Source organism: Stenella coeruleoalba, assembly GCF_951394435.1.
Source record: "Stenella coeruleoalba genome assembly, chromosome: 20".
NCBI lineage: Eukaryota > Metazoa > Chordata > Mammalia > Artiodactyla > Delphinidae > Stenella > Stenella coeruleoalba.
This window is the reverse complement of record NC_137166.1, coordinates 33,275,772-33,302,701: the sequence shown is the minus strand read 5'-3', so window position 1 is coordinate 33,302,701 and position 26,930 is coordinate 33,275,772. Positions and strand designations below refer to the sequence as shown.

The window sequence follows — 26,930 nt, the reverse complement described above, 5'->3', positions numbered from 1 at the left end:
TGAATAAACATGACCAGTGCTGCTGTGAAGGTTTTGCTGAGACCTGACTGGGTGTTACTTCAAGTCATAGGCCTCTACCAGGCAACCAGGAGGGTCCCAGCTCCTGGGGGAGAGCTCCATTCAGTTCACTGGCTTTTTGTTGGGGTCCTGCTATGTGCCATAAGAGAAGTATGCAAGGTAGTGCAGAATTACAGTTACTACCCTGCTTAACACCCTTCAGAGGGCTCTGACTGCTCTTGGGATATAGACCACCCCTTGGTCCTTGCTCAGCAGGCCCTAGACAGGCCCTTCTGCGCCCACACTTTCTGTGCTCTGCCCCTTCCAGTTCCTCCAATATGTCATGTAACATGTTCCCTTTGCCTGGGGTGCTCCCCTCACCCCGGCTGCCAGTCAACTTTTCTACCTCATCTTAAAGATGACTTCCTCAAATAGGCCTTCCCTGGGTACCCAGCCACCTTTGATGTGTGCTCAGAGCAGTTCTCCTTCTGGGGCTCCCTCTAACCACCCCAGTTAAGCGATGGTGTAATTATTCGTTTAAGGTCTGCCTTCCTTGCCAAAGGACGAGGGTGGCATCTCTCTCACACGCTGCCGTGTTTCCTGCTGCTCGCACAGTAACAAACCACCGGTCGTGTGAAGCCAGGGCCAGCCTGAGTGGAAGAGGCTGCGGGGTGGTGGGTAGACAGAGGGGATCAGTGGGGCCTGGAGCCGTCAGCAAAGACCCCGGGAAGTGGGTGGACTCTGGCTGAGCCTTAAACGAAGGAGGATTTGGAAGGCAGGGAGGATGGGCATTTCAGTTGGAGAATCCATTTAAACAGAGGTAGAAAGAGCCCTGGCTTGCAATTAGGAGAATCAGGGCCACAGCTCATCTCCTGGGTGACTGTTGACAAGCTGTTTTCCTTCTCTGGACCTTAATCTCCCATCTGTAAAATGAAAGGCTAGCTTACTAAGGACTGTAAGTAATAGCACCATGACACCGTTTCCCATTTCATCCCCTGGCAGGCATCTCTCTTCCCTGTGAGCCTGAATACAGCGTGAGGATTGTTTTCAACACAATGTTCTAGGCGGTCATTACCAATTGATAGGAGACGGTAATTGAGATAAGCCCTGTTTATCCCGTCTGGCTTAGAAGAATATCTGTTGGATGAATTTGGGCCCTGACACTGATTCAGGGAACCTGTGACAGGAGGGCTGACCACTGCTGGTAGGGAAGAAAGCCCTCCTGAAGCCTAGGGCTCAGCAGCACCAAAGGACACGAGGATGTTCTATGCCAGGGGTGGCAAATTCAAATGCCTTCAGGAGCCAGCAGATAATGTAAATGAGAGAAGTGTTCCAGCAGGATAAAATAGGGAATGGTGAGGAGTGTGGCAAACTGGAGAAAGGGAGTGGGCTTGCCCTGTCTAAAAGGATTCAAAATCTTTCTCCCTCATCCCACTTCTTCCTCCTCACTGTATGGGTCAAGCAAAAACAGTCCTCAGGCTGAATTTTTCTTCCCGACAGCCAGACTGTGACTTCGGAGTCCTATTGACTTTTTTTGGAGAACCTAGATCTAGAAGGGAACAGTGTTGCCTAAGGCCACACTTAGAGTTAGGTCTGTTGAGTCTCATTTTATTGCTTTCTCCTGCATTGTGATCATGAAGATGGCTAAGGATGGACTAAAGAGGGACAAGAATGGATTGAGGTTTTCAAAAGATGTCCATTTCATTCTGGGCTCTTATGGCAAAGGAGATGGGTGGCCTGTTTACCAGTAATGTTAATAATCACTCCTGTGACTTATTTTATGGACTCACTGGTTTAAATTCTCCAGATTTTCAGAAATGTCACTTTCCACTGAGGAAAATTTTCCCTCTCATGGTTAAACACACACACACACACACACACACACACACACACACACCCCCCACATCTTCCTTCCTCAGTATTAATCACCTTCTCCTATAATTGGTAGTTAAAATGTCAAAGGAGAAGGAATTAATTAACAGGAGTATCCGGTGCAGCAAGGCATGCTGCAAGGCTCTGGGACTGATTATAAAAAGCACTTCCTTAAATATTGTGAGCACTTTTGGGAATCAGAAATCTCCCTTCTAATTGAAAGATCCTTAACTACACCCCAAGTCCTGGCTGGTGGCCAGGGGTGCAGATCTGTGGGAGGCCTTGTGTGGAAATCCCTTCTCCATCACCCTAGGGAGACGTCCCTCCAAACTCGGATAGGTGGCAACGGAGGTTCAGAAACAGCAGGGGTCCCACACAGAATCTGAGGAAGAGGAAAAGACAACATTACTGAGCTCTTAATGTGTGTCAGGACTTTACATACGATTTTTCACAACAATCCTGTAACACAGGCGATCCGATTATCTCCATTTTACAGATGGGGAAATTGAGGCTCAGAGCAGTTGAGTTCCCCGTGTCACGCGGCTACTAATTGAAAGCGCAAAGGATTCAAACTTAGGTCTTATTCTAAAGCTTTGCTTTTTCGTGGAATCCTAAAATCCTATTCCTAGCTTGCGTCTGGGCTCCTCCCCACCCGAGCTCCGAACTCTCAGTCTGAAGGAGTTTTGACAGCTAAGCCAAAAGCCAAGACCCGGGTGGAGTCGGGAGAAGCACAGCGCCCCGCCCCGGCTCTGTTGTTAGCCAATGGGGCCGTGGCACCCGCAATATTTCGTCCAATCAGCCAGATCCCCCCGCCCCCCATATCTCCAGTTCTCCTCCCCTCCCCTTCGCTTTCCCTTTGGCTCGACCGAGCTTGACGGAGCGGAAAGTCCCTTCAGACCGCTCCGGGCCGGCAGCCATTGGAGGAAGGTCTGTCACAGGATGGCCCAATCAGAGCGTGCTTAGGAACGCAGCTCGGGCTGCGATTGGTTAGCGTCGGGATTGCCCCCGCCTACTCCTCTCCCTCCCTCCGTCCCTGGGCGGTTCGGAGGCGGGGCAGGTGGGGGCGGGCCCAGGTAGCAGGTTCGGCTGCACTGGGGCTAGCGCGTTGGAGGTAAATACTAGGGCGGCGGGTGTGGGGCGCCGGGGCCGACCCTGTAGGCGGGCTAGCGAGACTGGGGAAGGGGCGACGCCCCGCCGCCCGAGGTGAGTGAATGAGCTGGCGGCCGAGCGGGCGAGCGACTGGCGGCCCGGTCCCTCGGGCGCCCCTCCCCGGCCTCTGGGCGCCTCAAGCTACCGCGGCGGCCGTCGGGCCTCGGCGCCGGCCCGTTACTTGCCCCGGCCCTTAGCCGGCCGGGCCCGCGGGGTGCTGAGCCCGCTGACGTCAGCCTGGACTTACCCACTCCCCGGGGCTTCCCCACCGACACCCCAGCCCCTCCGGCCTTCCTGAGAGGGCTCCCAAGTCGTGGGAGCGTGGTCACCACTGCCAGGACCCCGGGAGAAGAGAGGACTTGGGGGTGGGAGCAGCGCAGGAAACCGTCTGCTCCTTGGGCCCCCATTTACAGATGGGGAAACTGAGGCACGGGCCGCTGGCGGGCTCCCGACAGCCCGGGTGGCATCGAGAGCCCCGGGCTGTAATACTGTCACATCGGTGCCTTGGGTTTTGGAGTGTTTGTGGCTCCTGTCCAGGAAGAGCAGTCGGGGTTCTGGCCTCGTTAATGGCGTGTTGTGTTTTTCTTTCAGTTTCTCCCTTTCCAGGGTGAGGATGGTTTTACACAACAACCCGGAGTTCTTTAGTTGAAAGGTGCGCTCTGTTGAAGCAAGGTATTCATTTTTTTCTTTCTTTTTTTTTCTTTCTTGTCATATTAACGATCTCTGGGGAAATCGTGAAGTCTTGACGGAAGATGGTGTTCCTGAGTTTGGTTTTCAGCCGGCTCAACTGCCCAGTTATTCATTTACTTGGCATCTTTTCTGTTCCATCCTATGGCATTTGCATGTTTTAGGATGGTTGTCACCTTCCAGCCACCAAGCTTTTCAGTCCCCGTCATGCCTGCCCCCTTCCTCTCCTCAGGTTCCCTGGAAAGTTGTATGCTTAGCTTAGCTTAGCTAAGGAGCATTCCCTGCCTGGCTTTTGATTTCGGGCTAATAGGGATCTTAATAAGATTGTTCCTTTTGCAGTCATTGCCTCCAGGAGAAAAATCCAGGCCTTGAGAGAGGGTGTTCATTCAAGCGTTGGTTTTCTGCGCACCCCCTCACGCCCCAAGTAGATTGAATGGTCTAAGAATTTAGCTTGCTAATTCCCTACTGAGTAGTGGGTGGATTTGAACTAGCACAATATTAGGTGAAAATGATTTGCCGGAAATTCTTGTCGAAGTTCATGTACTGTGAATGTTGATAACACCTAGAACATTCTCTAATGTTCTGCTACAAAATTTTACAGTACTCTTTCGAAGAAGCCTTCCTTTGGAGGGTAACTTTAGTGAGGAGCTGATAAGACCAGGGCACTTGTTATATAAAACAACAGACATGCAGCAGGAATGATTTCTTGTGATCTGGCATGCCTAAACTGTGATTTTGTTCAAGGAAGTCTTTAACACAGAAGAAAAGAGTAAATTATCCTATTCATCAAACTTTAGTATTTTGTTCCTGATTTTCACACTGTGATCTTAAATTTGTCAAGGTATTTTCATTGGTTGCGCAGAATTTATAGGCATCAGACATGGTGTGAGAATCTAGGAACCCAGTTTCAAATGAACCTCAAAACAACTTTTCGTAATTGTGAAATATTCCTTATTTGTTTCCTCTTATGTGTGTAACAATGAAGTGATATAAAGACTGACCATTCCTTCACTGAGCCAGAGAATTAGAATTAGCATTTATTTAGGGAATTAGGTAAAAACCTAATTACTCTCAACTCCTGAGTCTTTTCTCTTTTTCTTCTTTTAACCTAAAAGAAGCTTTTAATCACTTAAACGATTAGGATGAGGAAATGGAAGTTTGGCTTTCACTGTTATCACCTGAGTTAACCAAGTCATTCATTCATTTCTTATGTACTGATTGTCTAACATACTGTCAGGCTCTTGTTTGGGCAGTGGAAATATAAAGATGAAGGACTTAGAGAGTTCACAGTTTGGAAGTGCAGTGGCCAGGTGTAACTCCAGTGAGACAGGAGTGTTTCAGGTTCTTCGGAGGATGTGAATATGCGGATGTGGGAGCCAGACTTTCTTCCAAACCTCATAAAACCCACTTGTTTAGGTACTGAATAAGTGTGTACTTGGGTCACAGATTAATCTATGAGGAAAACGGACTCTTTTCTGGTCTGGTCTCTTTTCTGGAATCTCTGCTGTTTGGGAATGTACAACCTTGTTCTTTTAATTGGAAATATTCTTTCTTAAAATGGTAATTATTCTAGCCATTTAGAAGCATTTGGAAAAAGTCCTGTGTATCTTCTTTTTTTTGGGTATGCACACTGGCCTCCCTACCTGTTTGTCATTTATAATTATGGGCAATTTTTTAGTGTTGTAATGTTTATTCTGGCATACATAGACCCCTGTGGTTTTTAGAACAAGTCACGATATCTCAGGAGATGCAAAATGTTACTGAATTGCATCTGTTTTTGTTTTCTTCGGTGAAGTTCTTTGAACAATAACCTGATAACTTGAGAATCAAAATGACATTGTTTCTTCTAGATAAGTTAACCATTGTCACTTTCATGTAGCTAATGCTATTCATCTGTACTATATATTATCTTTTAGAACTAATTTGGACCTTTAATATTTTCATATGAAACGTATTTCTCAATCATCTTCTTTTCATTGCATTTGATAGGAAACTGATATTTGTGCCTTCCCACCCTCACTTGGTTTAATGACTTTATTGTAATACAATTAAATTCTCCTTTACTCAGAATCCAGACCATCAACAAGCTTAGATAACCAGATATATTTTCAAATCTATCTGACCCTGAATCTCATCTGAAGTCTTGTCAAAAGAAAGTCCTGTTCAGTATGGTTTTAGCGTTAAAAATATTATTGTATTCCAACTCTTTGATAATCTTCATTCGGTACTTATAGTATTTATCAGGATATTCATAATTACTCAGTTTTTCGGCCTGAAATAAGTATGATGGTATTTTAGATGAATCGTTTGTGATACATTTACACTCAAAGTGAAGTACAGTATATTGTTAGAGGCAATTTTTAAACAATTAGACCTGGAAGGTAATAAAAGAACACAAATGATGGCAGCCATCAACCTTAAATCTTCTGTATTTTTCAGTGTCTAACACTGTGCTGAGTCCGTAAAAATACTAAACTAACAAACCTTGATGGATAAAGAACTCACTGACAATGTGACCCAAGACCCATGTGGTCTTGAGTCAGTTTTTACTGCTTGGGGTTCTTTAAGACTTAAGTTTAGTGTTGTGCATATCCCAGTGAAAGAAGAATGTGGGCATCATATTCATTTCTACAGGGAAGAAAGTCTGTATTAGCATATTCTGCTGTAATGCCAGTAAGTTGAGATATTAATGTTCATTAAATTTGTCTTATATACCTCTAATAGAGCCATAAAGTTCCCTGTTCAACTTTCTCTATCAGTTGCAATGAGGAGAATCAATGTTTAATATGATAATTCCAAACCTATTCTTCCTTCATGTATTCTTTTTCAAAGAGGAAAAACCACATCCTTTTTACTTTTTGGATAATGCTTTTAAAATATTTTATAACTTTTGCTTTGGCTGTTCTAGTTGTCTAACATGACCCATCCTGTTAATGAGTTAAGCTCACTCTGACTTGTGCTAATGCAAGTCAGAAAAAAGTTACTACTACTTGTGTAGTTAACTTTAAAATACAGTTCTTATTAACTATTATTAAATTGCCCTCAACCTTTTTATAAACCGAAGGTAGTTATATTTTACTGTGGACTGTCTCTTAAATGATTTGCAAAAAACCAATCTTGTAATCAAATTCATTTAAAATAGGGTGTCCTAATGCCTTCCATACAGTGATTTAGTTTTCTCTTGGTAATATTCCATTAGCACTGGTGGTTTTTATTTTAAATCATGACATGGATTGTTAAGCTAGAGCATCAGCAGAGCAGAAGTTGTTGGCATATACTAATTATTAAGATTCAAGGAATTTCTTAATTTTAATATTTGAAGATATAATTTGTAGGAACTTAAAAGATTTCTTTTCAAAATAGAATTGCCATACTTTAAAAACAATTTTTGGCCAAAAATATTTAAATATATTCTAAAGAGAACAAAACAACTTCACTTTTTTAGGAGTTGCTTTTTGACCGTCTCATCCTTCCGGGAGCAACCGAGATAATGTCTATGCAATAAAGCCTATGCACTTTACTCCTAAAAGACCTGTTCAGAATTTATGCATTCCTCTTTTTGTTATTGTTTTGTTTGTTTTTTTTTTAAAACACACAACCATATTTCATCACCTGGCTTCCCAGAACTCATTAGAAGCAATAAGTTGGAAAGCAGCAAGGCTGTAAAATAAGTCAAATGCATGTTGCAGGAAACCACAGAAAATGGCTGATGGCAGGGGAAAACCATAGACTGTAAATCTACAGAAGGCAGACGAAGAACTCAGAAAGCATGACGTAAAGCCTCATTACAAAGTAACGAGCACGCTTGCATAGTGAGGGTCACACATAATAATTTCTATTCATGTTGATACTTCAGTGATCAAGATAAAAATGAGGCTATTTCCTTGTTGAAAAGTGCTGACATTTAAAAAGAATTTTAGTCAGCAATAACAAATACTTCATTTGAGGACTTTTAAGGAATAGAGCCAAATTACGGTTTGGGTCGCCTTCCTAAGGGGTTTTGTTTATGTGGGGTTTCCACAGGTGTCTTATATAAGTAGCAAACATAAATTGATCCTATTCCTGCTGAAGAGACAGTGCCCTCAAGTGGAATTAAGACAAACACATTATAAAAAAAAGAAAAGAAAAAAAAGAGAGAGAACCACTTTATGCTGCTTGCCCTCACTAAATATTGTGCATGTATTTGTTGTGCATATATTTCGATAATGTTGGCTTGAGGAGGTGCCAAGCCCTTTACCCTGTCTTGGGTGATCTTCATGTCTCATTCTGGCTTGTAGAGGGACAGACTTTTAAAACTTTACCATTATAGAGAACCTCACTATCTACCAGTGCGTTCTAAAAGAAATGTTATTCCGTGTGTAGATTTGCCAGATTACACATTTAATCATTAAGTTAAATGGTTAAACTTAAAATTTGGCTCTTAAGTTTTAGGAGTATTTATTTTTTAATTCCAAGAATAAAATAGATAAATATGATAGTGCTATCATCTGCTGCTATTACCCAGAATAATGGAAATGGATATGGCTACCTCAGAGAAGGATGGAATAAATACCGTATTCAGAAACCAAATAGCCACATGCGTGTGACAGAGAATACCTAAGAACTATTGTTTTCAGTAAGATAATTAATTAACATAATGAATTAAAGTCTTTACTTGAATTGATGAAATTGTGTAGTTTTAAACCCATGATTCAAGTAGGGTTGCGAAGTCTATTTTAATTGCAAAAGATTAGTATTCTTGTAAAAATCTTTAATGAAAAATTGAAACTGAAAAAGAAATAATCTTTCATGTATTCCTTTCTAGTATACATAGTTAAACTTGTGGTATAAAAACATTTTGTATTTGATGCTGTACTGCAGTTATATTTCTTCCTTATGTAGTCCAAGTTTTGATGGCTACAAAATTGATTTTTAAGATATATTTAATATTAAGCAGATTTATAATATCTGATATTTATGATTGAGAGAAATTAAATGATAGCTATGATTAATACTATTAACATTTGCCTAAGGACAAAATGTACAAGATTAAGGAAATGAAACTGAGTTAGATAAAATGTTCCATTATCAAACTGTGGTACACAGATAAATGAATTGTGGTTGAAGTTTCAGAATGTGATTTTATGGTATTTTTATTGATAAAAATGTTCAATATAATAATTGTGATGGGTAACTTTTTACCTAAACTACCTGTACAGATATATATATATAAATAGCCTTTTTGATTTGTGTGTGTTGCCCAAATATAGCAGCTTATCCATTTAAGTTAGGCAGGATCTATTAAAACTTCTACTTGTGAAAGTTTGAAAATGTCAGAATATGTATATAAGGTTATCTTTTACTAGAATTTGAATTCATAAATTTCAATGCCTTGGAAACAAACATTATTGTATTGTCTTTGGAGATAATTTACAATTGAATCTCCTTGATTACGTGAGATTACAGTAGAAACAAGTAATATAGTATATCTTTTAACCTTTTAAGATATTTTTGGAAGTATGTCATTAGTGTGTGTTTTTACTAGTCCAATGAAGAATTTTAAAAGTCTTTGACCGTAATTTTAGCTCACGGTAGAGTGAAATGTAAAGTTTCTTTTTGCTTGTCCTCCAGGCGTTTTGATTTGCTGTCTTTTTACAGCATGGACACCAGATTGCTAAAAACATGCTTTGGGACTGCCAGTGAATTTACCTTTTGCGGTTTTACTACACACTTTGTAGTTCCTTTTTTTTTGAGTTAATGTTTTGGAGTTAATATCACAATGAGTTCGGGCTTATGGAGCCAAGAAAAAGTTACTTCACCTTACTGGGAAGAGCGGATTTTTTATTTGCTTCTTCAAGAATGCAGTGTTACAGACAAACAAACACAAAAACTCCTTAAAGTACCAAAGGGGAGTATAGGACAGTATATCCAAGACCGTTCTGTGGGGCATTCAAGGATTCCTTCTACAAAAGGCAAGAAAAATCAGATTGGATTAAAAATTTTAGAGCAACCACATGCAGTTCTGTTTGTTGATGAAAAGGATGTTGTAGAAATAAATGAAAAATTCACAGAGTTACTTTTGGCAATTACCAATTGTGAAGAGAGGTTCAGCCTGTTTAAAAACAGAAACAGACTAAGTAAAGGCCTCCAAATAGATGTGGGCTGCCCTGTGAAAGTCCAGCTGAGATCTGGGGAAGAAAAATTTCCTGGAGTTGTACGCTTCAGAGGACCTTTATTAGCAGAGAGGACAGTATCGGGAATATTCTTTGGAGTAGAATTACTGGTAAGTTTGATAAGCCATTTTAGTGGGCTGTGTGTATTTGTGTCTGTGTCTGTGTGTGCACACGTGTTTTTTCCCCTTTTAAATACAAAATAAGTTTTCCCAGAAATCTTTTGTAATTTTTAATATTCATAATCCTTAGGATTTACTTTCTAATGGTAAATTGAGATGATGCAAAGATGCTGCATTGAAAACTTTTAAAAACTACCTACTATAGTAGGAAATGCAAGTAGATGATGTAATTATTGAAGACTTTCATATCTTAGAAATTTTAACATTGAATGTTAAAAATGAATTCTATCAATTGTAAATGAATTCATTACTTAAAATTGTTAATTATCCTGTGATATTATCATCTGTAGGTTTCTCACTTTTTCTTAAAGTGTACTATTAAGTTGTGAATTTTGGTTATATAAGTTAACAGCAGTTTCAACTTGCTTATAGTTGTCCCTGATAATGTACGTGAAAATCATCTTGGAATTTGTTTCTACTGAAAAGAGAACCAAGAACTCTGTGATAATGTTTCCAAAATTAATATTAATTCTCAAGAACTTAAATGTCAGTTATATTTTGACATTCTTGCAAGTAGAATTTCATGCCTTGTTTGCTTTTGTTTTTGTTTTTGCGGTACGCGGGCCCCTCACTGCCGCGGCCTCTCCCGCCGCGGAGCACAGGCTCCGGACGGGCAGGCTCGGCGGCCATGGCTCACAGGCCCAGCCGCTCCGCGGCATGCGGGATCCTCCCGGACCGGGGCACGAACCCGTGTCCCCTGCATCGGCAGGCGGACTCTCAACCACTGCGCCACCAGGGAAGCCCTTGTTTGCTTTTTGGTTTAATTTTTTAAAGCAGCAATTGTAAAACAATTGGAGATTTGCATCCTAACTATGCCATTTGCTAGCTGGGTTACTAGGTTATTTAAGCAAGCCACTTCTCTAAATCTGCTTCCTCATCTGTAAAATAGTAATATTATACACAACTTGCAGTGTTTTTGTGATATATTGATTCAGGATTTAGCACAGTGGCTGGCACACAGTAAGCGCTCAATAAATGGAGCTAGCATTACTGTCATATTAAAGTAAAGTTTTCTTTTTATGACAAAATTTTTGTTAAAATCACAATGTAGAATCTAGCCCACGCTCTCTCACAGTAATGATTTGAAATTATCAAGTAATTTTATTTCAGCATCAGATACAGTTTCTTCCTTATTTTTTAAACACCCTAAATTCAATATCAGCTTCTAATAATTATATTTCTTATATGTGTCATTTAGAATTTGTTCAGTGATTTCTCTGAAGTCCCCAGAGTGGATCTTTTTCCTTAGGGATCATCTTTCTCTATCAGTCAATCATTTTTTTCCTCTCATTTAAAAACTAGGAAGAAGGTCGTGGCCAAGGTTTCACTGATGGGATATATCAAGGGAAACAGCTTTTTCAGTGTGATGAAGATTGTGGAGTATTTGTTGCATTGGACAAGCTAGAACTCATAGAAGATGATGACACTGGATTGGAAAGTGATTATGCAGGTCCAGTGGACACAATGCAAGTTGAACTCCCCCCTCTGGAAATAAACTCCAGAGTTTCTTTGAAGCTTGGAGAAACTATAGAATCTGGAACAGTTATATTCTGTGATGTTTTGCCAGGCAAAGAAAGCTTAGGATATTTTGTAGGTGTGGACATGGTAAGAAACTTCTGAATTATGTTATCTTTATGAATATATCTATTAGCTTTACGACCAATTTAGGTACAAATTTAACACTTAGAATATCTAAAATGGACTAATTTGTAGTAATTTAAAGAACACTTTATAATTTGTCTTTGGTAGAGGAACATTGATAGGGGACAGGAGTCTAGCTGTAGATTTACACTTACTCGTTTTTCCAGTTTGAATAAACTGGAATAATGTTTTCAGTCTTTAAATTTGCTCTATAATAGCTGACCAATAAACAGAAAAAAACCCCACTGAAATATATTGCATGATGTCTTATTTTTCTTTATTTTGAAAAGGTTTTTTTTTTCTGTAATCTGTTTCTCTTTTTGTAATATTTTGCTGAATTTAATTGGCTGATCTGATTTTAATGAGTAGTGTGTAAAAGTCATTCCTGGAAAATATCAATACCTGAATAGAGGAAAGGCACATTGCTTTAGAGGAAAAGACAATTAGAGTGTCTTCTTAGGATGTAATTCACTCAAAAGAGGTTTTTTTTTTACTGTGATAAAATATATGTGACATAAAATTTACCAATTTAACCACCTTAAAGTGACACTGAGTACATTCACATTTTTGTGCACCCATCACCCCTATTCATCTCCAGCCCAAACTGAAACTCTGTACCTATTAAACAGTAACTCCCTGTTACTCACTCCTTTCAGCCAGTATTCTACTGGTAACCAGAATTCTTTCTGTCTCTGTGAATTTGCTTATTCTAGGTGCTTCATTAAGTGGAATCATACAATATTTGTCCTTTTGTTTGTGTCACTTATTTTTAATGTTACCTTACAATCATATTTGTTAATTATGGTTACATCCCAATATGGCAAATTGGACGATACCTGTGAGATTAAGAGAAGGAGAAGAAAAAGTCTTGAGAACATTTTTCTCATAGATTGAAAATACGGACAGGAATTTGTTAGGTATAATGAAAGAAATTCGTACGGAATTATTAAGTACTAGAAAGAGTTGGGAGAGGATGTGAGTAATAGACTTGTACTCACGGTGTTTTTCGTGATTATTTTTATCAATTCAGGTACACTTTTTAGTAGGATATGAATGTTCTAGCGTAAGTTTCTCTTACGCTGTGCTTGGAAATTCTGGGAAATTCTATTTGATATCCATTAGTTAGACAAACGTTACTATGTTGTTTAGGCAAACATTTACTGAACATTTACCATGTGAGAAGTTAGAGCCAGTGTAAAACATGTGGGTCCCTCGGGATAGCTAGAAATAAAGCACATCTTTAAACCATTATTCTTTAAATATTCAGAACTTGTTTAGAGAAGAGGTTGTGGGCTGAGTGGAGGGAAGGTTGGAGAAAGAGGGCCACTGGTCATTGGTTAGTTTCCTCTTGCTTTAGGTCATTTGGGCCTTAAACTTGGCAAAAGCCATTTAGGCCTGTCGCTCCTTAGATGGCAGTCTAGGGAGCATCTTGTTTACTTGGGGCAGGCTGCCTAGTGATTGCACCGCCAGCTTCTCCCCCTGCCTCTGTCTGTCTTCCAGTTGGCTTGTGCAAGCATTCATTCCAAACCCCTCTAGTGCACTCCTTGAAAGGAAAGTTCTGGCAAATGCAATAGTGTTCATCTCCTATTTCTGATGACATTTCGCATGCTGTCCATATTGGTGCTCAGGGCAGTTGTCTGACTGGGCCATCTCTTAATCTAGCTCCATGAACAGCACTTGTACAGTGCTGTTCATGGAGTACATTTTTATAATTAATATAAAAATCTCCATTTTGGAGGGAATTCTTGCATACCCATAAAATGACAAAAGAACAGTTAAAAAAAATAGACTTTCTGTCTACAGAAAGGCACACAGGAATTCAAATGGAATATTTAAGTGCTCAGGGAATGTGAAGTGACTAGAGCAAGCTAGGGTTAATTAGGGGCAGATTTCTGGCGGAAACAGTGTATGATTAATACATCTACCTATGCAGATGGATTGTTGTTCTATAGATAACTATTGTCCAGTGAAATATGACAAATGCTTTTGATCCCTTGCTCATCCATGGGTTTACTATGGCTTGATTGTTCTTGATCTCATTTGTTGGAGGATCTTTTTATGGAAAATACAGACTTTCATATTTATGTTTTGTTGAGGAGGTTTTTAAAATTTATTCTATTATTTAATTTCTAGGATAATCCTATTGGCAACTGGGATGGAAGATTTGATGGAGTACAGCTTTGTAGTTTTGCAAGTGTTGAAAGTACAATTCTCTTGCATATCAATGATATCATCCCAGGTATGTTTTCTTTGTGTTTTAAATATTATGAAGGCAGAGCTTCTAAGGCATATTTAGTTATGAGGATGTAAATATAAGCTTCAAGATGCATTTTTGGAACTTGACTTTTATATTATGGAATTGTTATTACATAGAATATCCTTCCTTACCCCCAAATAAAAACAATATTTAAAGATTTGCATTTCTAAAAGTATGTGAGTGTGGGGTAGCATTTATCCATTATTGTTCACTTTTTCATTACGTTTCCCTTCTAAGTGGGTGAAAAAAAAACCCTTTCTGATAATTGCAAGGGTCAGAAAATGTAATAAACTGCTACCTGTTTGAGTGAGAGCCTGGTTTAAACTAGAAGCCTTTAAGCAGAAGTTGGTCATTTAATATAATCTAATATACTGTGGAGAGGATTCTTGCTGGATGCCCTACGATATCCCTTCCAGTTTTGAGAATGGCATAATTGATCAGGCTTCATGACTCTGTAGTCAGAAACAGATCACTCAACTTTTACATCTTAAAAATAATCTTAAGCAACCTTTTATTTTACCCTAAACAAGTAGCACCTAATGGCTGCTGTCAACTAATTGATAAATTCCTATCGATAGCAGCATCAACATCACCTTCTCCCTGCTCCTAGTAGAATTCCAATTATCAGCTAGTCTGTTGGTAGTCATGGAACTAACAGAGGCAATCAGAGGTGGTGATTCTTATTGAGCATTGAAAGTCTGCATTCAGTAGCCACAAATTATGAATCTCTTAATTAGATTGGACATTAATTCTTAATTAGTTTCTACATTCTTGACAAACTTATAAGGTAGGTCTTAATTATCCCCATTTTGCTGATAAAGAACTGAGGATTAGATAGAGATAAGACTGACTAGGATCAAGTAACATCCTAGTTGATTCTGTTAGAGCCCAAATTCAAATCCAGACTTGTCTGATTATAAAGCTCTGACCTTTTCAGTACCTCCTCACCCCACATCCTGTGTGTGTACTTAGGATATGAAGCCCTGCATAGAAGAACATGATTCTCAGCCTCACATGTATACTTGGGAATATTGTTTCCATGGAGATGTATTTTGTCTTTAATTCTTTAAAAGCTGAATTTTACTATAGCAAGGATCACAACTGAACAAAATGTTTTTTTTTGCTTCCAGTGTTATTTCATTATTGTTGATTTTGACACATAACACTTTTGAGTTCCCCAAAACTCAAAAGGTCATTTCAGGTCCTCAGTTTCTTTTTTTGTAAAAATGAAGGGGCTAATACTAGGTGATCCTTGAGATTCCTTCTAGCCTGCCCTCTTTGTCCTTCCTGTTTCCCTGTTGGCTTGGCAAGTAATAAATGCTTGTTTTGCTGAGTTAGGAAATGCTTTCTACGTTAGCTTTTAGCCTTACAGCAAGAGTACATTAATTTAGTTGGAGGTATGGGATTCAAATGATAGCTTTATGTTGATTTTGCTTTGTAAACTCTGACATACTTGGTTTTCCTTGACTTCTTTGAAATCAGTTTTTAATTTCTTACACATTGGATTCTTAGCTGTTTCTTTGCTTCTCTTTGGAAACAAATGGTTTACATTCAGTGGAAAGTATACATGTGCTTTGTATTTTACCTAGTAATATTTAATTTACCTTTTCATGACTGCTTATGGAAAAACACAATTTGTGATCTTATAAATCAAAATACTTTTTAATGTTACAATAAATGCTTATTGTTTAAAAAGCAGTTTTGTAAAAGGTTGTTCCTTCATCAAATATTATTAAAGCCTTACTTAGGCTTCTTTTAGGTGTTGAGGATATAGTAGGAAGCAAAACAGGTAAAAGGTCTTCCCACATGGAGGTTTTATGCTAGTGAGTGAAGACAGACAATAAATAAGACATATGGTCAATTAGATGGTGATTGCATGGAGAATGACAAGGCAAGGTGGAAGGGGAGTGCTGGGTTGTGAGGGGTGGGATTTTTCTACTTTATATAGGGTAGTCCTAGTGAACCTCTCTAATGTGACATTTGAGCTCTTGACATGAAGGAGATTTGAGGACTTGGCCAGCTTGAGGAATAGCAAGGGGTTCATTGTGGCTTGAATGAGGGAGAGTGATAGGAGAGGTAGTGGAGCTGGACCAGGCAGGGCCAAGTGGGCTGGTGTATGGATTCTTGGCTTTACTCTGAGGGAGATGGGGAGCTCAGGTGGGTTTTGAGTGAAGGACAGCTTAACCCTAACTTACGTTTTTAAATGATCGCTTTGGCTGCGTGTTAGAAGGCAAAAACGGAAATCAGAAGGAGGACTGTTGCAATTATCCATATGAGAGATAGAGGATGGTGGCTTGGATTGAGGTGGTATATCGAGGTGGTATATAATATATTGTTTAGCCTGTTTTTTTTTTTTTCTTTTTTTGCGGCACGCGGGCCTCTCACCGCCGTGGCCTCTCCCGCTGCGGAGCACAGGCTCCGGACGCGCAGGCTCAGCGGCCATGGCTCAGCGGCCATGGCTCACGGGCCCAGCCGCTCCGCGGCATGCGGGATCCTCCCAGACCGGGGCACGAACTCGTGTCCCCTGCACCGGCAGGCGGACTCTCAAGCACTGCGCCACCAGGGAAGCCCCGTTTAGCCTGTTTTTAAACTTAGTATAAACAGAGTCACAGTGATTGTATTCTTTAATGCTTGCATCATTTACTTAAAGTGTATTTTGGGAGTCTTTCCTGTAGATGATGGTGTTAGTAGTCTGTTCACCCTCACTGCTTCATAGTATATTTCATTGTGTGAATACTTAATGATTTAATAACCCATTCTAATGTGAATGGATGTTTGGGTTTTGCGTATTTCCATATCCTCTTCACCACTTCACCACCATTTTTGCCAATCTGATGCCTTTGGGAAATGGTATCTCAAGGTGGTTTTAATTTGTAGTTTCCTGATTACAAGTAGGGTTGAATAACTTTTCATATGTTTATGGAACATTTGTGTCTTCTGTTAAATACCTGTTTGTGTCTTTGCACAGTTTTCTGTTGATTTGTTTGTCTATTTATTGATTTATGAGTTCTCTATTTTAAACTTTTAATGAAATATTTTTTCAACATTTTATTATGAAATTTCAAACATATGGAAAAGTTGAAAGAATTTTATACTGAACATCCCTATTCCTGTGACCTAGAGTCTACACTTAATATTTCTGTACTTGCTTTATCATCTATTTATCCATCCCTCTATCCATGCACTGATCCACCATTTTTTTAATGCATTTCAAAATAAGTTACAGACATCAGTACACTTCCTCCTAAATACTTCAGCGCGCATATAATTAGCTAGAGATAAGTATTTAGGGTTTTTTTTCCTTTTGAGATAAAAGACATACATGTAATGAAATATACATTGTATCATTTGAGTTTTGACCAATACAAATACCCTTGAGTTTAGTAACTATCAAGTTACTAAAATAATTTTTAATAAGAAATGCATTCACATAGCTCAAGTCAAAATAATGAAACAGTATAGGAGGGTATCTTGTTTCCATTCTTATCCCCTCTGCTCCAGTTGCACCCTCACTCCTCTCCTTGCCTCCCATTAGTAACTATTTTTTTTAGTTTCTTGTATATCTTTCCAGAGTTTCTTTACACAATATAAATAGTCTTTCTTCCCTTTTTAGGCATGAAACTTAGTATTTACGCTGTTCTGAACGTGCTTTATTCTCTTCACTCTATATCTTGGAGCTCTTTGTATATCTGAATAGAGAGGTTCTTCTCATTATTTACAGTGTTTATTTTTCCGTTGTATTGTGGTTCCATAATTTATTGATTCATATTGATGGATATTTGGATTGTTCTTAATTTTTACTATTACAAACAATGCTGCATAGCCTTGTACATATATATTTTCCACATGTGCTTAACTTATCTATAGGATAAATTCCCAGAAGTGGGATTGTTTGGTGAAAACCTGTATACATTTGTATTGTTCTAGATACTGCTTAACTGCTTTCAGTAGTGGATATAAAAATTTATATTCCTACCAGCAGAGTGTGAGGGTGATTTATTTTTTTATTGAAGTATAGTTGATTTACAGTGTTGTGTTTCTGGTGTACAGCAAGGTGATTCAGTTTTACATATATATATATATATATATATATATATATATATATATATACACACACACATGTGTGTGTGTTTGTGTGTGTGTACACACACTCAAATTCTTTTCCATTATAGTTTAATACAAGATACTGAATATAGTTCCCTGTGCTATACAGTAGGACCTTGTTGTTTATCTATTTTATATAGTTGTTTGTTTCTGCTAATCCCAAACTCCTAATTTACCCCTTCCCCACCCCCTTTCCCCTTTGGTAACCATAAGTTTGTTTTCTATGTCTTGTGAGTCTGTTTCTATTTTGCAAATAAATTCACTTGTATAATATTTTAGATTCTACAAATAAGTGATATCATATGATATTTGTCTTTGTCTGAGACCTAGAGATTATCATACTAAGTGACTTACTTCACTTAGTATGATAATCTCTAGGTCCATCTGTGTTGCTGCAAATGGCATTATTTCATTCTTTTTTATGGCTGAGTAATATTCCATTGTATATAGATACTGCATCTTCTTTATCCTTTCATCTGTCGATGGACATTTAGGTTGCTTCCATGTCTTGGCTATTGTAAATAGTGCTGCTGTGAATATTGGAGTGCATGTATCTTTTTGAATTAGAGTTTTCTTCAGATATATGCTTAGGAGTGGGATTGCTGGATCATATGGTAGCGCTATTTTTAGTTTTTTAAAAAAAATATTTATTTATTTATTTGGTTGCACCAGGTCTTAGTTGTGGGAGGCAGCATGTGGGCTCCTTAGTTGTGGCATGCGAACTCTTAGTTGCGGCATGCATGTGGAATCTAGTTCCCTGACCAGGGATCGAACCTGGGCCCCCTGCATTGGGAGCGTGGAGACTTATCCACTGCAGTGCCAGGGAAGTCCCTCTATTTTTAGTTTTTTAAGGAACCTCCACACTGTTTTCCATAGTGGCTGTGACAGTTTACATTCTCACCAACAGCATAGGAGGGTTTCATAGGGGGATTTTTTTTATAGCCTTGTCATAGATTTTTTTTCCAATCTGATAGGTGAAGGATATATTTCAGTATAGTTTTAATTTGCATGTCTGTGATGAATGTGATTGAGCATCCTTTTGTATGATTAAGAGAAATTTGTATTTCTCTTTCTGTGGACTGTTTATACATATTTATTGTCTATTTTAAAAAGTTGGATTATCGTTTTTTTTTTCTTACCAATTTCTTCTTTATGTGTTAGGGTTGTAAACTTTTTTGTGATATGAGATGCAAATGTTCCTGTTTCATTTGTCCCTAACCCTCATTTGTCATTAGTGTTTTTAATTGTTTGCTTATCTGATTGTCCTCATTTTTAAACATTGTGATAAAATATATGTAATAAGATTTACCATTTTAACCATTTTTAAGTGTACGGTCAGTGGCATTAAGTATATTTACAATGATGTGCAACCATCACTGCTGTTTCCATACCTTTTTCATAATCTCAAACAGAAACTCTATACCTATTTAGAAATAGCTCCCCATTTCTCTCTTCCCTCAGCCCCTGGTAACTTCTGTTCTCTACTTTCTGTCTTTATAAGTTTGCCTATTCTAGATACCTCATGTAAGTGGAATCCAAACAATATTTGTCCTTTGTATATAGCTTATTTCACTTAGTTTAATGTCTTTTGACTTTGCTTTAGGTGATTTTTGTCATGCAAGATTTAAAATTTTTACGTAGCTGAATTTATCAAATTTGTTAGAGGCTTCTGGATTTTGTCATTCCAAGGTTATAAAGGAATTTCTCCATGTTTTCTTCTAGTACTCTTGTGGTTTTATTTTTTACATTTATTTCTTTGATCCATTTTTATTTTATATGGTGTATGATGTGAAATATGGATCTAATTTAGGTTCCAGCCCCCTGCCCAGATAGTTACCCACTTGTCCCAACACCATTTATTAAAAAGTCCATCTTTTTCTTCCTCCTTTGAGATGCCACTTTCATCATACTGAACTCCCACATATACTTCAGTTATTTCTGGACTTTCTATTCTGTCTGTTCATGTTTCAGCACCACATTGTTTTTAATGATTCTTTATAATATGTTTTAATAAGAGCCCTAGTCCTGTCTCATTGCTCTTCTGAGTTTTCCTGTTATTCTATATTGTCTTCTACAAGTTTAATAGTTTTGCTTTTCACATTTAAGTGTATAATACACCTAGATTTTATTTTGTGTAGGATATGAGGTACATATACCCAATTTTCTCTACCATGCTTGCTGGGTATAAATCAAGTTTTAACATATGTATATATGGATCTCTTTCTGTGCTCTACTCTTTTTCTACATTAAGACCTCTAGGCCTTTATCATCATAGCTTTAGCAGAAGTCTTACAGCTGTAAGAGTACATTTCCCTTCTTGTTCTTTCTCTTTTTTTTAATAACTAAAAAGGTTTATTAAAATTAATAACCAAGTGTTTTAATTGACATCAGAAGAGCAAAACAATAAACCCTGAGCTTGTTCTTTTTCTTAATGAGTGTCTTGGCTGTGATTGGCCTTTGACTCTTCACTGTAAATTTAACAGTCAGCTTCTCAAATACTATGAGAGTTCCGTTGGGATTTTGATTGGAATTGCAGTTAAGCTGTGGAATAATTTGAGGAAAATTGACATTTCTATTATATTGAAACTTCTAATACATGAACAATGTATAGCCTTTCATTTGTTTAATCTCTTTTTAGTAAAATTTTATAATTTTCTCCATTTCTTGCATGTATTCTGATACATTATAAAGTAAAACATATTTTCTAATAGTTTTTTGGTGATAAGTAGAAATACAGTCTACTTATAAAAACAGTTGTATTGAGATCTAATTCACATACCATATAATTCACTAGTTTAAGCCATACAATTCAGTGTCTTGTAGTGTATTTACAGATATGTATAGTTATCACAACAGTCAATTGGAGAACATTTTCATCAACTCAGAAAGGAACCCTGTACCTTTTAGCTATAACTCCATTATCCCTTCATCCTCCTCAGTCCTAGGCAACCATCAGTCTACTTTCTGTCTCTGTATGTTTGCCTATTGTAGACATTTCATATAAATAGAATAATATAATCTGTGCTCTTTTGTGACTGACTTCTTTCACTTAGCATAATGTTTTCAAGGTTCATCCATGTTATAGCTTGTATCAGTACCTCATTCTTTTTTATGCCTGAATAATACTCCATTGTAATAATATATCACATTTTGTTTATCCATTCATCTGTTGATGACACTTGGGTTCCCTCCATCTTTTGGCTATAATGTATAATGCTGCTACAAACGTTCGTGTACAGGTTTTTGTGTGGATGTATGCTTTCATTTCTCCTGGGTATATATCTAGGAATGGAATTGCTGGGTCATATGGTAGCTCATGTTTAATCATTTATGGAACTGCCAGACTGTTTTCCAAAGTGGCTGCACCATTTCGCATTTTACAGCAATGTATGAGAATTCTGATTTCTTCATTTTTTTGTTGTTATTTGACTTTCTGATTCTAGCCATCCTAGTGGGTGTGAAGTAGTATCTCAGTTGACTTCTGTATGCTGAGTTTTGTTATAAACAATCTTATTAAAATCTTTTATTCACAGTTTATCTGTAGATTACCTTTTTAGTAGCAAGTCATTATCATCTGCAAATACTGTTTTACCTCTTCCTTCTAATCCTTATATCTTTCATTTTTAAAATATGGTTTTGTTATCCTAGTGTCCCTGTAAATGTAATATTGGATAGACGTGGTGAAAGGAGGCATCTTGGCCTTGCTCCTGATCTCAAAGTGAATGCTTTCAGCATTGCACTATGAAGTATGATGTTCATCATAGGATTTTATTGTTGTTGCTGTCATTTATCAGGTTATAGAAGCTACCCACTATTCCCCATTTTCAAAGAGTTTTATCATGAGTGGATATCGAATTTTTTTTTTTTTTTTTGGCTGTGTTGGCTCGGGTCTTTGTTGCTGTACGCGGGCTTTCCCTAGTTGCAGCGAGCGGGGGCTACTATTTGTTGTGGTGCATGGGCTTCTCATTGCGGTGCCTTCTCTTGTTGCGGAGCACAGTTTCTAGATGCATGGGCTCAGGAGTTGTGGCTCACGGGCTCTAGAGCGCAGGCTCAGTAGCTCTGGTGCATGGGTTTAGCTGGTCCGCGGCATGTGGGATCTTCCCAGACCAGGGCTTGAACCCATATCCCCTGCATTGGCAGATGGATTCTTAACCACTGCGCCACCAGGGAAGTCCCTAAATTTTATCAAACTTTTTTCTTTATATATTGAGATAGTCCTATGTTTCTTTTCTTTTAATCTGCTAATTTTATAATATTAAATTAGCCTTACATTCCTGATATAAGTCCACTTTTATCATGAGTCATGCATTGCTTGGTCCAGTTTGCTAATTTTTGCATGTTTCAAAATTAAAGAACAAATTTGCATTGCATGTTTAAAGATTTTTTTACATAGTGCCCTGGAATGGGCTTGCCTCAGGAAGGGCCTGTTCCTTGGAAAGTGTTGGGGTAAAATTAAAAAAAAAAAAATTTTTAAATGCATGTGTTTAAATTAAAAAAACATTTTTGTTTGGTAAAGTACATATGGCATAAACTTACCATCTTAAATAACCATTTTTACATGTACAGTTCAGTGGTATTAAACACATTCATAATTTTGTATAACAATCATCACCATCTGCCTCCTTAATGCTTTTCATCTTGTAAAACTCTGTACCCATTAAGCAGTAAACGCCCATCTCTCCCCTACCCTCAGCCTCTGGCAACTGCTGTTCTATTTCCTGTCTCTATGATTTGGATTACTCTAAGTACTTCATTTAAGTGGAATCGTACACTGTTTCTTTTTTAATGATTAACCATTCCACCCCGCCACTCCATGGTAACCACCACTCTACTCTCTGTTTTTCTGAGTTTGTCCTTTTCAGATTCCACATATAAATGAGATCGTACAGTATTTGCCTTTTTCTTCAAAAAATTAAAAATAGAATTACCCTACCATCCAACAAGCCCACTTCTGGATGTATATCCAAAGGAAATGAAAACAGGATCTCAAAAAGATGTCTGCACTCCCATGTGCATTACAACATTATTTACAGTAGCCAAGGTATGGAAACAACCAAAATGTCCATCAGCGGATAAATGGATAAAGAAGATGTTGTGGAATATTATTTGGCCATGAGAAAGAAGGAAATCCTGCCATTTATGACAATGTGGTTGGACTGTGAGGGCATTATGCTAAGTGAAATAAGGCAGACAGAGAAAAACAATCTTGCCAGAGGATTCTCACTTTCATTTATTCAAAAAGCCATCTTTTGGATTTCTTAATCCTTTCTAGATATATTGATTTTCTGTTTCAGTAATTTTAAAAATTATTCTTTCTTTGACTTTTTGTGGATTCTATTTTTTTCTAAACTGTTTAGTTTGAATGCTTATTAGCTTGTTAATTTTTAGTCTTTTTTTCTAGTGTAAAGCATCTAAGGCTATAGATTCTCTCTATGTACCCAACTACCTACATTCCATAAAATTTGATATATAGTTATCTTGTTACCATTAAATTTGAAGTGTTTTGTAATTTCCTTCATGAGTTTTTTAATGTAATTCATCAACTATTTTAAAATGTACTTTAAAAATTTTCAGGTGTCTGTTTTTATCGTTATTAATTTTCAATTTGATTGATATGGTGAGAGAATATGATACTAATCCTTTGACATTTGTTGAGGCTGGCTTTATGGCCTAGTACGTGATCAATTTTCAGAAATGTTCTGTGTGTACTTGAAGAGAATGTGTTTTCTTCAATTGTAGTTGCATGTAGTTCATGCATATTTTATATGTCCCTTAGGTCAAGCTAATTTATTATGCTATTCAAATTTTATGTATCATTACTGAGTTTTTAATTGTGAGGTCTAACAGTTACTGAACAAGGTATATTAAAACATCCTCATATGATGATGGATTTGTTAATTTCTTCTTAATCTATAAGTGTTTCCTTTAATTTTGAAATTGTTATTTGCTACATACAAGTTTAGAATTTTTATGTACCTAGAATTTAGAATTGTTATATCTTGTAAGTGATTTCTCATTATGTGGTGACTGCCTCCATCTCCAGTAATTTTTTCTTTTTTTTTTTTTTTTTTGCCTTAAATTCTGTTTTGTATGATATAGATAGGTTTTCTTTTGGTTAGTATTTTCCAGGTATGTCTCTTTTTCATGATTTATGTTTTAGTTATGTCTCTTATAATCACATATAGTTGGTTTCTTAATATAGTTTGACAATTTTTATATTTTAACTGAAGATTTTAATCTATTAATAGTTATCATTGCTGACAGTTGGATTTATTTCTACCATCTTGTGTGTTTTCTATTTGTCCTACTTTATCTACCCTATCCCTAATGTGTTTTTTTGGATTGAGATGTTTCCCCCCGTCCCACCTTCTTTACTCCATTTTCCCACTCTATCCCACTTGTTTTCTTTTAGACAGCATGTCATTTTTTAAAAAAATCCATTCTGATGATCTCTGTCTTTTTGTTGTTGTGTTTAATGTGTTAACACTTAAAGTAATTTCTGTTTATTATGTTTTCTATTTGTCCCTCTGTTTTTCATTCTTCTTATAGTCATTTTCTACCTTTTTGGTAGATTATTTGAAAAATTTTAAGAATTATATGTTAATTAATATATTGGTTTTAAAGCTATATTTCATTGTAATATTGCTTTTAGTGGTTTCTCCAGGGATTATAGTATATATCCTTATGTTTTAGTTTAGTTCGGGTTAATATTGTGCCAATTATATACATCAGTATAAGGTGTAGAAACCTTGTAACCATGTAAATCTAGTTACCTCTTCCTCATTATTTATGCTATTAATTGTCATGTACATTACATCTGTGTACTTTAAAAATGCACAAGAAAATGTTATATTTTTTGTTGAAATAATCATTTATATTTTAAAGAATTAAAAGATCTGTGCATCTATTTATCATTTTCCTTCATCCTGAAGAACTTCTTGTGGTGTTTGTTGAAGTGAAGTCTTCTAGAAATGAATTTCTCTTAATTTTCTTTGTCTGAGAATGTCTTTATCTTGCCTTCATATTTGAAGGATATTTTGGGTATATATAGAACTCTGCTATAAAGTTGGTTTTCTGTGATTTTTCTGGCCTTCATAGTTTCTGATGAAAAGTCATCAGTAGCCTGAATCATTGTGACCCTGTATGTAATGTAATATGTTGTTTTTCTCTGTGTGCTTTGAAGACTTTATATTTGGCTTACAGCATTTAACTATGATGTGCCTAGAATGATTTTCTTCATCTTTATCCTGGTTGGCATTTGCTAAACTTCTTGGATTTGTAAATTTATATTTTTAACAAAGTAGGAAACGTCTAGCCATTTTTCCTTCAAATGTTTTTTCTGTTCCTTTCAGTGTTCTCTCTTTCTGTACCTTCAATTTGATATATGTCAAAATTTTTGGTATTGTCCCTTATCCTTAAGGTTCTGTTAATTTTTTTTCAAATTTTAGTCCCTCTGTTCTTTAGATAATTCTATTGTTCTACCTTCAATTTTATTCACTTCCCCCTCTTTTATCCGCATTGTGCTTTTAACACATCCAATACATTATGTTTTGAGATATTGTATTTTTAAGTTTTTAAAAGTATTTTAAGACTTTCCATCCAGTTCCTTTTTTTGTTTCTCTAGTTTTTATTTCTCTGATGAGATATTCCTATCTTCTCCTTCACTGTAAGCATATTTTTCTTTACTTCATTAAGCACAGTTATAATAGCCTCTTTACAATTCTTATCTGCCAATTACAACATCAGAATCATCCATGCATTGGTATCCATTGCAGTTTTTTCTTTTTAGACTGTCAGTTTACTGTTTTTTTTTTTTTTTTGGTATGTTAAGCAATTTTTTAAGTTTTTTGTTTTGTTTTACTTTTACTTTTTTTTTTTCTTTACGGTACACGGGCCTCTCACTGTTGTGGCCTCTCCCGTTGTGGAGCACAGGCTCCAGACGCGCAGGCTCAGCGGCCATGGCTCACGGGCCTGACCGCTCTGCGGCATGTGGGATCTTCCCGGACCGGGGCACGAACCCGTGTCCCCTGCATCGGCAGACGGACTCTCAACCACTGCGCCACCAGGGAAGCCCTTACTTTTACTTTTAGCATTAGTACAAAACCTTCATAAGAAGGTCATTTTAGTTGTAAGCCAGTAGTAGTTCTCCACCTGTGGTGATTTTGCCCACAGAAGACATTTTGCAATGTCTGGAGACATTTTTGATCAACGCATCTGGGGTAGGAGTACTGCTTGAATCTAGGGGATAGAGACAGAGATGCTGCTAGACATCCTACAATGCAGCAAGCAGCCCTCCACAAAAAAAGATCTGGTCTGAAATGTTAGCCTTGCCGAGGTTGAGAAGCCCTCTCCTAATAAGCAAATTCTGTGAGTTATGCTAATTTTATAATGTAACTTGCTGGATAGCTAAGGGGAATCCCTTGTAAAATCAATTTTCTTTCATTATTTATTCTTACAGGAATAATCAACTCTATGCTAATATTGTCTCACCAGAACCACATGGATAAATGTAATTTAACTTGTCTTACCAAATCAAATATCTCTGTGGGTATTTCTTTTTCTTTCTTTCTTACCTTTTTTTTTATTTTAAATGTCCAAAGGGTACTTTTGAAAGCTCAAAACCTTATTAGTATAACCATCCTTTTTACGTACCTTAATTGAATTTCTTTGAATTTTCCATTTTACAACTAAATATAATTCATTATATCAAGTAAGTTGGGAGGCTGGGGAAATCATTAGTTCAGTATTATAATTTAAGAAAGAAAAAGATACCTGAAATATAAGGTTGGCTTATGTATATTAATTGTGTTTTTCTCAGTTTGCCGTAGAATAAAGATTTGAAATGCCCCCACCCCCTTTTTTTCCAACTCCAGAGCTGTATTTCTTTCTGTA

The 26,930-nt window shown here is 37.3% G+C and overlaps 1 protein-coding gene across 4 annotated transcripts in view; it reads left to right on the top strand.

Annotated features, from left to right (window-relative positions):
* Positions 1-2,944: 2,944 nt before the first annotated feature.
* CYLD (CYLD lysine 63 deubiquitinase) overlaps positions 2,945-26,930 on the top strand; it is a 62,250-nt gene continuing 38,264 nt past the window's right edge. For 2 of the 4 annotated variants that reach the window (XR_013825362.1, XM_079908330.1), the window contains exons 1-5: positions 2,980-3,072; positions 3,610-3,690; positions 9,316-9,967; positions 11,339-11,641; positions 13,811-13,916. Coding sequence is in view for 3 of the 4 variants with exons in the window: in XM_079908330.1 (XP_079764456.1) it covers positions 9,464-9,967; positions 11,339-11,641; positions 13,811-13,916 (913 nt within the window). In the remaining variant the exon portion in view is untranslated. Of the gene's footprint in view, positions 3,073-3,609; positions 3,691-9,315; positions 9,968-11,338; positions 11,642-13,810; positions 13,917-26,930 lie in introns of all 4 variants that reach the window. The other 2 variants (XM_079908331.1, XM_079908332.1) reach the window with 2 other exon arrangements.